This window comes from Zootermopsis nevadensis, unplaced genomic scaffold (genome assembly GCF_977971745.1).
Source record: "Zootermopsis nevadensis isolate Lab colony 2312 unplaced genomic scaffold, Znev_1.0 Znev_ptg000058l, whole genome shotgun sequence".
Taxonomy (NCBI): Eukaryota; Metazoa; Arthropoda; class Insecta; order Blattodea; family Termopsidae; genus Zootermopsis; species Zootermopsis nevadensis.
In genome coordinates this window covers 253,151-264,841 of record NW_028259189.1, presented here as the reverse complement: position 1 = coordinate 264,841, position 11,691 = coordinate 253,151, and the positions used below count along the sequence as shown (strand labels likewise).

General features: G+C 38.5%; 1 protein-coding gene and 1 long non-coding RNA gene across 15 annotated transcripts in view; one reads left to right on the top strand and one right to left on the bottom strand.

The window, feature by feature from the left end:
* Nucleotides 1-2,288: 2,288 nt before the first annotated feature.
* LOC110838007 (uncharacterized) overlaps nucleotides 2,289-11,691 on the bottom strand; it is a 31,615-nt gene continuing 22,212 nt past the window's right edge. For 13 of the 14 annotated variants that reach the window (XM_087339952.1, XM_087339951.1, XM_087339950.1 and 10 more), the window contains 6 exons: nucleotides 6,882-7,035; nucleotides 5,593-5,739; nucleotides 5,013-5,135; nucleotides 4,232-4,378; nucleotides 3,481-3,627; nucleotides 2,289-2,676 (listed from right to left, as the gene is read on the bottom strand). In XM_087339952.1, coding sequence (XP_087196078.1) covers nucleotides 3,542-3,627; nucleotides 4,232-4,378; nucleotides 5,013-5,135; nucleotides 5,593-5,739; nucleotides 6,882-7,035 — 657 coding nt within the window. In that variant the 3' untranslated portion in view covers nucleotides 2,289-2,676; nucleotides 3,481-3,541. Of the gene's footprint in view, nucleotides 2,677-3,480; nucleotides 3,628-4,231; nucleotides 4,379-5,012; nucleotides 5,136-5,592; nucleotides 5,740-6,881; nucleotides 7,036-9,507; nucleotides 9,801-11,691 lie in introns of those variants that run through there. The other variant, XM_087339962.1, reaches the window with a different exon arrangement.
* On the top strand, nucleotides 6,013-8,048 carry LOC147871330 (uncharacterized). Its single transcript, XR_015532451.1, has 2 exons — nucleotides 6,013-6,466; nucleotides 7,143-8,048. It is a non-coding gene; the product is annotated as an uncharacterized LOC147871330 (long non-coding RNA).

The following is an 11,691-nucleotide window of genomic DNA, read 5'->3' as shown; positions in this document are numbered from 1 at the left end:
GTTATGTGGTATCTGTCGCATCGTTGATCACATAGTTTCGTGGTAGAGTTTCGTTTTACAGATCTTGTGGTGGTAGCCGTGAACTGCCGGGCTCTGTAATTGCGGGACGCAGTAGTTGGTTCGGTCCTGTCCATGCCCGGTCGTTCATCACGCTTGTGGTGTAGAAATCCAGCCATATATTCTCCCATTTCCACTTCCTCTCTTCAAGTAGTCGCGACGAGTTTTCCATAGATGGCAGCAGTAGCCTGTAACGCAGATCTTCCATCAGGAACGTTTCCTTCGCTAGCTCGTAGGCCAGTCTTGATGGCGCGTATTTTGAAATTCCAAGAGTAATTTTCAGGAATCTTGCCTTGACGTTTTCCAGTGATTTTACGTCTTTCAGACTTAGGTTGGACCATGCGATTTCGATTCCATAGGTTAGCAGTGGGACAGTTTTAACTTCGAATAGTCTTACAGCGGTTTCAAGGCTAAATTGTCTTAGATTTTTTATTTCTAGCTTCCCTTTGGTAGCTGCAATGGCTCTCTTTTTAATGTGGATCCGGTAGGACTTCATTGTAGTCTTCAGTGTTACTCCAATAGCCAGGCTTTCATTTCGTCCTTCTTTGATTAAGACGTCGGTGGGTTTTGTCTGTCTGAGTGTTGTGATACGAGGCGTTATCAATGACCAGAAAGGAGATTGAACGAACAGGTGGCATGTTGTTAACACAGCACTGACACAGACTGTATTGACCGACAGAAACTCCTTCCTTCCTTGAGTGGTCTGCATACTGGGCACTCCGTACAAGGTCAGGGGCCATAATCGGTGGATCCAATTCTATTTGCATGGCACATCAGAATGGTTAGCAACCAGCAGCTTGACTTGGGTCCCATGGTCCTCTTTCCTTCACCTGGTATCACAAGGCAGCCAGCTCTCCCCTTCATGGCTACCTCCCAACACTGACTTTATGTACTTTTGGCAAGAATTTGGGCACGTCTAGTCCTACACATGCTATCGGTTCACATCCCCTTTTCAAGTTGTTTTACATTTTGAATGTCCTAACCTATGCAAACTGAACTAGCGATAACTAGTCTCACTTCGATTACAACAGCTCTCATGAATCCACTGCCAGAATGTCTGTGGATTCTATTATCAGACTTGAATTTCCTAATTTTATGGCTTTTGGCCACAACAGCTCGCATTTATGTCTCTACTAGCAATGCCCAGTGAAATTCAAGGCAATTACACGTAGCCCTCGATTCACGCCGGGGATGCGTTCCTGGACGAACCGGCATAAATTGAAACTCTTTTATAATTTAAACAAATGGGAAGTCAACGACATGCGTTCCCAGCACCCAAACATTCACGAGTAATATAATGGCATTACATTTAAAGCTCTGAAATAACGTAGATAAAATAAAGGGAATTTAAAAAAATATATTTTATACACTTACAATCGGCAATTTGTTGGTCCCCGCGATTGACTGCGATTATTTCATGTGACTGATGTGTACAGTCAACTCTGCTGTTATGCGATAGTTGCATTCATGTAAGACGCCGACCTATAGAAAATCGCGTAGTAAAACTAACCCCGTTACCTCCACAGAGATTAAATTAGTCCTTTGAAAGTTTAAAGTGCCAGGAATGAAATTGCATAAGAGTATGCAAAAGTTTATATTTCACAAACAGCTGTTGCCGATTCTTCAATCTCATTAGAGCAAATTCGCGTTAACGAGACCTCTATTTTCTACAATGCAACATTAAACAATCTTCAGTTACTTAAAATGAAAATCTTCATAATGTGGAAAACTTAATTACTTCCTTCCCCTGCGGCATGCCAAATATTCTGGATAATTCTGTTCCTAATTTTAAAAACATAATAAATTAATAATTTTCCTACGATTGTATCTTCAAGATGAATAATTTTTTGTGCACCAGTTTTCTAAATCAGGCTGTTGTACATGAATTTTCAATAGCTAATTTCCAAAACTGAGAAGTCGATAATTTTTCTGATATTATCTCTCGAAGAGGAACATTTTTGTACTTATCCCGTTATATATCATGCAAAATGTCTGGCACATCTGATCCGTCTTCATTCAACCCTTTACAGCCTAGAGGAAATTCAATATGCCACATCCTTTGGTATTCAATGACTGCATTTTTCCCACCAAGTATATTTGTGTACTTGTTATGATTCTCAGAACAAACAGCAAGCATTTCCGTAACAGCATCAACAGACTGATCCTCACAATAGTGGAGTGCTGTGTTCTCTTTGAGGTAGGAGCTGATATCTGAATATTGTTACAACCAGTTGAGGTCAAAGGGTTTATTAGACACAGAATATAAAATATGAAGATTTAATTAATGACATAAAATATAAATACTCCATAAAGGAAAATCCAAAAATAGTCACACTACAACGTGTCTGCAATAAACAATTTATGCCTATGATTTCAAATTTTTTCCTGTTAATTCCTCTCCAAAAGACATCAGTTATTCTTCTTCTTCTTCAGAGTTATGTGGACTGGTGACTTCCCTCATAACCTGGTTGCGTGAGGAAGCCGTTTGTCCAAAAGAAGAGCAGGAGAGTACATCTCTTTCCGAAGTCCCAGATGTCTGGTGGGCATGATATGCTGTTCTCAGAATTGCTGCTCCTTTTCACTCTAACTGGACTGGTACCAACGGCAGAACCCTGGAATCTTTGTTACCAAGCATAAACATTAATTATAGTACAATCATCATTCTACACCTATAAATATTTTTAATTTTATTCTAAAGGGTTTTGATGACGGTAGTTTACATCAAAAATTATTCTTTGTCAGGACGTTTTCCATCGCCTGTTATTTAAAATCACGATGTTTCAGAGGCTGGTTCTGTGACAGAGACTATCTCTATCCAACGGACCCAACAGAGTATTTACCTCTCACCTGAAGACGGAGACAGAACCAGCCACCGAAACGTCGTGTTTTAAAGAACAGACGATGGAACAAATAATTTTATTTGTAATTTTGTTTCCCTACTCCTTGTTTATGAAGATCATTTTTTTAATGTTCTTCCATCTCCTCACGAACCTCAAACAGACACTCTCCTACTTTCTTCACTGTATCTTCATTCCTATTTTTTCTTTTTAATTTCAACGTTCCTACATGATCAATAAAGACTGCGTGTTCAGGCACCGAAAACTGCTTTTTAAGCACTTAACATAAGCGCACATGTACTTGAAAATATGCATTCATTTGTTAAAAATATAACAGCGATATCAAGCGACAGGTACACTGGAAAAACATGACGAACCAAATAAACACTAGCAATTTGTGCAATTCTATTTTGCCAATGATGTAACTAAACATTATTTACTGAAAACTACAAATTATATTGCAAGATAATTTTGAAAGACAAACTGCATAGAATGTTAAGTCAGGTCTAACAACCTATTTAATTTACTATCCCGTGGAAACCCACAGGAAACTTTCAATAAAGAAGCAAAATTAACGGGTACTTACCACTCTCCATTGCTGGGTTATTTTCATCAGGAAACATATTAGGTCCATGAAATGCACTGTTTCACCGATCTGCGTACCTTGGGACCGCTGCAGAATCATTCATCTCTTCGGATTCTTCAATATCCAACTTCCTCGATAGATACGAATCTGTAAAATTTTATGAACGCTTGAAATTGTCTGTAGAATATCTCCTGATAAAAGTACATAACATTTATTCTTTAGCTACGATAATCAGATCAAGAAGGATGAGATTGGTGGGGCACGTAGCATGGCAGAGATAAAAAGCACATACAGGATTTAGTTCAGAAGCACTGATTGGACAAGACTGAAGACATGAAGAGGAGGATAATATTAAAATGAATTATGAAACACTGAAAGGAAGAGGAACCTGGATTGATACGGCTCACAACCGACACCACTTGTGGTCTCTCGTGATTCTTACGGTAACAATAGCAACTGAAATCCTTGACAAAAGGATGGATAATTTTCAAAATCTGACATGTCTCATTCCCGATAGCCAAAGCCGTTGAAAACAACACACTAAAATTTCATCTTCTTTGGAAGCAAAACTCATTCTCTAACTCGGATATAAGAACAAATTTTGGGAGCAATTGGTAAAGAGCGCTGAGCAGAATATCTACATTTCTAAAGAGATATGCAGTCAAATGGTAAATGAGAGGACTTCATACTGAGGAAGTTTATAGTATGCGCTCTTCAACTTAGTAAATACACGCAATAAAAGCATACGTACTGTCTTTGTGCAGTTTGTCGATCTCACTCCCCATCCATGAACACATTGCTTGTAACGTCTTAATCACATCTGTCTGGATAGAGATCGTGCCCTCATGCTTCTTCACAACCGATTTCTGAAATCTCAATTCGTTCTGCAGATCCATTTCTGAAACATTTTAAGACAAAGTAAAACAGTCTGCTAAATTCCTTGCATGACAGAATTTCAAGAAACCACGCGCTACAGCACACAGTCTACATAGCTAAAATTTAAACAAAGGATTTAAATAAAGTGAGCATCTTCTTTGAACACTGTTTGTCTACATTACTGGATCCCAAAAACTGTCGAAATCATTAGATGGCAAAAGACCAGTGCCTTTTCCAATTACGGTGGCCTGATGTCATACAATATATACGCCCTTTCATCACCGACACAAACAGTAGGGATGTGGTGGATGGAGCATGTAACAGGCTTCAGAAATGAGAAATTCGTAAAGAATTAACTTTGTAAGCAAAATGTCATTTTGACAGCCCGGGGATAAGAACCCGAGTAATATTAAAAGGGATAATAAACACAGAGCGTCTTCAGAATATGAAAGTAACACATCTTCTTCTTCTTCTCTGAAAGCAGAACTTTATCTGTAACTAACTAAAGGGAGGCGAATAAATTTTGAACAAAATTCCAAGCAAAATATCTGCGCTTCTGAAGAGACATGCAGTTACATGGTAATTGACAAAATTTCATACTAAGAAGTGTCTGCACTATTCAACTTAAAACATAAATAGAATAAAAGCATGCATACCCTCTGTCTGCGGTTTGCTGTTCTCTCTCGCCCGCTCTTTCTCCTGCATCTGGAAATGAAGTGCGTCCCCATTCTTCTTCGCAATAAATTTATGGTGTCTGAGTTCATTCCGCAGCTCTGTCACTGTAACATTTTGTGACTACATTAGATCATCTTCTTAGTCTTTTGTAGCTCGAGTTAAGATTATAACTACGGCTTCCAGGAATAAGTCTTGCCGAATATCGAGAATGATCCCGCGTTACAGCTGACAATGGAACTACTTCTTTCAGGGTGGCAATGGCAACTTAAATATCTGCCAAAATCTTGGATAAGTTTTAAAATTTGACAAGATTCATCCCCGAGAGCCATAGTTGTTCAAAATATGACAATAAAATCTGTTCTACTGTAGAGCAAAGCTTCATCTTGAACCCACTAGTTAGGAATTTTTTTTTTAAGATAACTGGAACAAACTGCCAAGCAGAATATCTGCACTTCTGAAGAGACAAGTAGTTAATACGGTAATTGACAACATTTCATACCGCGGAAGTATATAATCTGTACTCTTCAACTTTGGACATAAACACAATAAAAATATACATACTCTCTGTCTGCAGTTTGCTGTTCTCTCTCGCCTGCTCTGACAGGATTTCTCGTAATTTCTGATTCTCCTGTGTCTGAAATCGAAGTTCGTCTCCATTCTTCTTCGCAATAAATTTATTGCATCTCAATTTATTCCGCAGCTCAGTATCTGTAACATTTTATGACCATGTCAAATTGTGAAATTCCTCCTGTGAGGGTATTTCAGGAAATAAGAAATCAAGCATTACAGTTAAAAGCAAAATTTATACACAGCTATTTGAGTCCACTAGTGAATCATACAAATTTCTGAACCATTGTGTGGCAAACAAGCAGTGGCTTCTCCAATTACAGCGCGTGACATCATACTAAAAACATGTCTCCGAGAGAGACAAAAACAACTGGGATGATGTGTGTGTCGAGAAGGCAGCACGCATGAGCCAGATGAGAAATTCATTAAGAAAATTATATTGGAATAATGTATGGGAAATATCACTTTCATGGGCTGGTAATGACACTGTTCGCCGACAGGGGCGATATGAGAGAAAATGGCCTTTTGTGTCTTGGATTTCCACGTTCACTGGTCTGTTATTAGTGTGCAATGGCGTTTCTGAACCAAGTTTGCGGCAGATCGACCCAGTGGGCATACAATTCGTAAGTGGTATTCCGAATTTAAGAAATGGGAGAGATGTAAGAGAAAGCCAACCAGCCGCTCGTCAGTAAGTGAGGAAACAGTGGAGCGGGTCCGTGAAAGTTTCACACGCAGCCCGCATAAATCCACCGTCAGAGGCAGCACAGAGCTTGGTATCCTGCAGAAGAATGTGTGGAAGATTCTGCGCAAACTTGGAGAGTTTCTCTTTCCATTGGTACCAACTTTGTGCATCTGAATTTCATTAAATGTGAGTAGCATGTCTTTCAAATCGGGAACATCATTTAGACTACACCCTGTACTTGGACCTAAAAGAGAGTCGATGATAGATGAAGGGAGAAGCGCATAATGTAGAACACCGTACTATGCAGTCTTCTACAACAGGAATCAAATCAAGGGCGATGAAGCAGGTGAGGCAAGTAATACGCATTGGGAAATGAGAACATAAATAACTCTACGGCACACACAACTTTCAACGTGTGACAAGGTTAACCCCGGAAAGCTGAAGTCAACCTATGTTCTTCTTTGGAGGCAAAGAGCTTTGTCTCTAAGCGAGACAGAACCAATTCTCAACGTAACTGGAAGAGAGTACTGGGGAGAATATCAGGGCTTCTAAAGAGACACGCGCAAACACAGAAATTGACATAGAATTAAATCATACATACTGTCTGCATTCAGAGTCCAGATCTCTTTTTCCTGCCTAACGATCTTCTCTTCTGACCATCTTTTGTCCTCAATTTGAGTTTGGAGAGATTCTTCCAATTCCCTCACAATACAGCCACTCTTGTCATTGACTGGGCACACGTGAGCCGGTTTTGACTGGAAACAGAGAAAAAATGGGTCATTCTACAGACTAAGAATTCTCTGTAACATAATGAAGTTAATATTTAATCTGGAAAATCTGTTTCAACTTTGAATCATTACAGCAAACAAGAATTAAATTCAACACAGGAAACCAGGCCCAGGCGTCTAACCAGTAAGCTGACCATAACAAGGCGAGCTCATGACATCATCCACCAGTCACACGGGGCTGGAGCCAGTACCCTGAGGACAACAAACCGTTGGTCTTTTCATGTTTTAACCACTTGGCGCGGCTGATAACCCGAGAGGATTTTCAAGAATTAAAACACTGAAGGCCAGTCTGCCTCATGTCATTTGCTGCCACATTGATGGAGACAAGCAATCATCTAAGAAATGTCTGCGAATTTCTACCAGACTGCGCAGGGCAACAACACGGAAGACAGCCATATTCCTCCGCAGATGGTTAGACAGCAATCATTCAGGTGAAAGAAACTGTGTTGACTAGTTCAAATAAGAGAGAGTGTTGTATCAAGGAACTCGTATATTACGGCTCTACGACATTGCCATTTTGAAGGCATCTGAACCTTGCTACAATGTCACGTACACATTTGCCATGCAGAGACTTAAGAAGCAAATTTTCACTAACATTTATCTTACAAGTGCATGTAGGAAAATACGGTTGCTCAGAAAGAAACATCACTAATGTCTAATGGCCTTATGATTTATTTACGTCAGTGTTTAAATGTCACATCACATATTTGCTTTGTCTTCATACTTACTTGTTTGCAAAAATCTTTATAAACAAATGTGTTCCATTTTGTTATTTTGGTTATGTTTCCTTGCATGTTTGCATACTGATTAATTCATTGTCAGGATCAATGTTAAGATATCAGGTAAAAGAAACAGTTGGAATTCTGAACCCACACGGATGGTTAACAGAAGGAACTTCTGAATTGATACAATTTAAATGTGGTAAAATTGAGGAGTAAAATATACTCTATCTAGATCCATTAAAGAAAAGATAAATTGTATTTTGTTTTGTTCTATTAACACAGCAGTGTATCTGAATTTTTCTTACACGAAGCTGCTTGTAATTTCCTTGTTTTCTTTACAAAGCAACAAGTGAGATTTGAGGTTATCATGGAGGTAAGTATGAAGATGGCCGTCTTCAGGCTTGTTGCACCATTCAGTCTCATTTCCCTGATGATACAGAGAGCTAGCACCTCTGAAACATCGGCAAGCTTCTACTAAACAATGTATTCCAACAACGCACAAGACAATCACAAATAAAAAAACCTTTCTTAAAAACAATTTTGAATAGTACAAAAATAATCCAATTACCGGAGGTCAGATTTCAAGTCAAACTATTTGTTCACTTACATCAGCTTCCCAAAATTAAGCCAAAATAATCTAAATACAAATTCCTTTAATTTGACAGTTCATCTTCTCTGCTCACAACTGAACGATAATGGATTCACATACACCATTCATCACAAGGCATCACATTACAGATATAGGACAGACTTTATTTCCCTACTGACGCCATATTGGGAATTTCTGTGCAAAATGCAGAAAAGTTTAGTCACATATGAAAACAAGCATTTTATATTACTCATAAAAACATATGTGGTCGTGATTCTTTTAGATTTCGAAATTAAAGTTGTGAAGGATAACAGACGCTTTATTTTACGAATTACTTGTCTTTAAATTGGGAGCCAGGAAACATTTCAAAGTATAAGATGGTAAAGTTACGTCATATTGTGATATAATAAGTATATATTAAATCTTGTCCGTCTAATCACAATACTTCTTATTAAATATTAAAATATTACAATAATTAACATTTAAAATATTTAAAATATTAAATGTTGTTCTTTATCGAAATATTCGATTTACATTATATACACCTGAGGATGGTTCTTTTAGGAACTGAAACATGAAAAATGATGGTCTAATGTAAATCGAATATTTCGATAAAGAACATCATTTAATATTTTAAATGTTAATTATTGTAATATTTTAATATTTAATAAGAATTATTATTGTGATTAGACGGACAAGATTTAATATATACTTAATATATATTTCAAAGTATGTTGTAGGCTATACATTGCATTTCTTGATTAGTACTTAATACAAAGTAAATGGCCATGGAAGTGCGAAAGAAAACTTTTGAAAATCGTGTCCACATATTTCAGTGAGAACTATGTAATGTACGAAAATTGCATTGCAATAACCTCTAACTTCATTTGTGAGGAAGGTAAGTGGGATAAACGTGCATAATTATATCATATTGAAGAGAAACGTGTGTACATCGCCTGTGGACTACAGAGTTTACGATTATTATACTGCCAAATTAATTTTGAATGCAATGATACAAAACATAAAACAACTGCGTACTCTGTTACACAGCCTTTACTTTTTGGTATCGTGTCGAAGTAGGCCAATACCAAATACGTTACCCCAATTAAGGGCGAGTTCCATACTTACTTTGTTCAGCGACTTTGATTTGTGACTTCCTTTGAAGTATTTTATTAAATTCTTCATCTTGCAGGGTTCGCTTTCACAGATTAACTTTTGTTTTATCTCACCACTTCGTTAGCTCTATACGGAAGGTAATGCGGCAAAGAAGTGAAACCAAGATCCGTCGCAGGCAGCAAGATTTGAATAAAGAATTAAACAGGTTGCAGAAAAGATTTTCACTATATAAAGAATTATCTTGTTCTACAAGCTGCTCACACCAAAATACGTTTCACACTGAGGAGAGCCAACCAACCACTGAGTAGAGATGAGTGGGTGTGTCCTGCTATTTATACCTACATAACCTGTGACGCAACAGTCAGTAGAGGGAGTGCAATACGGTTCATTCAGGCGTGCATAAGAAATGAAAAATGAACCTTATGGCCTGCCAATCGAGATTGTTGCACGTGACCGTCGCAAATATGCTTTACAAATTCCAATCTTTCGCGCTGCTGTTAGTATTTTATATGAGCACCTGCGTTTCATATTTACACATTCTTTGTAGTTAAAGAAATACAAATTGAATTACTCAAAGTTATAATTTTTTGACATTCCATCATAAATGTAAGAAGTCAATTATTAATATTAAATATTTTCTGTGTAAAAGGAAATTAATTTAAAAGTAATGAAATTTTGCAGTTTAATTTGCACTTGTTTCAAAATAACGTCGTGTTTTTTATACTTTTTTAATTTTAAGACGATTATTGAGGGGCCCGGCCGCTGTTGAACCCATCGCCCCTGCGACAGGGAAAATGTTTCCTTCCTTCGAATCCCGACTATTCATTTTGACCAATAAGAGAACGCAGGAAGGTAAGAACTCTGGAAGAAGTGTCCTGAGTTCGATTTCCTTCAAGGGCGGTTCCTTTGGCTCCGAAACTAAGCGAGACAGAAAAAGGGATCAGAGTTTTTTGCTTCGAAGAGGAGATTTCGGAAACGAAGGCCTCGACACTGAGTTCGAGACCCGACAAAGATGATTTCTGTTGACGGGAAAGCACCCACGAGAAGAAATCGACGCCAAGGCAAATTTCTTTAGTTCCGGAGAGGAAATTACCGGGTCTAAGGTCACGGACACGAATACAGTCCTCGGTTCGAGTCCCTGTTAGGATGTTTGTTTCTGAGGTAATTTTACGGGCGTATTAAACGACGACGTTGACTAACACGGATGCCACCAGATGTCTCAAAAGTAAAGTGCTGTACAATTTGCAATGTTACAAAAATAACGGAAAAGTTTTTGTGGTAATATAATTTACCGCATTCGACCGGCGGATGAATAAAGCATGTAGTTTGGTGGATAAGAATAAAAGGTGTATGAAAATGCGCCCCACTGACAAGTTCTTGTTCATATTAGCCAACATAGACATATGCTTATTTTGCATGCATCGCGTTAAAGAGCAAATGAGCATAAGAACAAGTCATTTGTCTTTTATCTTTGATTGCGCTTAGTCCAGCTTAGGTCGTTGCAAATATTCCGTCCCAGTCAGAGGCCGTGGGGGTAAAAACTTCGAAGTCCTCCCTCTGTAGGCCTTATCTCCGCCTGGACCAGCTTAATTTCTCGATTTCGCACGCACAGTTCACGCTGAGGCGAAAAATCCAATTGTCGGCAGTTGGTAGTCAGTCCAGTGCTTTAAAAACATTCGTGTGCACAAAAACTTGTCAATGGGGCGCATTTTCATACACCTTTTATTCTTATCCACCAAACTATGTGCTTTATTCATCCGCCGGTCGAATGCGGTAAATTATATTACCACAAAAACTTTTCCGATATTTTTGTAACATTGCAAATTGTACAGCACTTTACTTTTGAGACATCTGGTGGCATCCGTGTTAGTCAACGTCGTCGTTTAATACGCCCGTAAAATTACCTCAGAAACAAACATCCTAACAGGGACTCGAACCGAGGACTGTATTCGTGTCCGTGACCTTAGACCCGGTAATTTCCTCTCCGGAACTAAAGAAATTTGCCTTGGCGTCGATTTCTTCTCGTGGGTGCTTTCCCGTCAACAGAAATCATCTTTGTCGGGTCTCGAACTCAGTGTCGAGGCCTTCGTTTCCGAAATCTCCTCTTCGAAGCAAAAAACTCTTCTTCTGTCTCGCTTAGTTTCGGAGCCAAAGGAACCGCCCTTGAAGGAAATCGAACTCAGGACACTTCTTCCA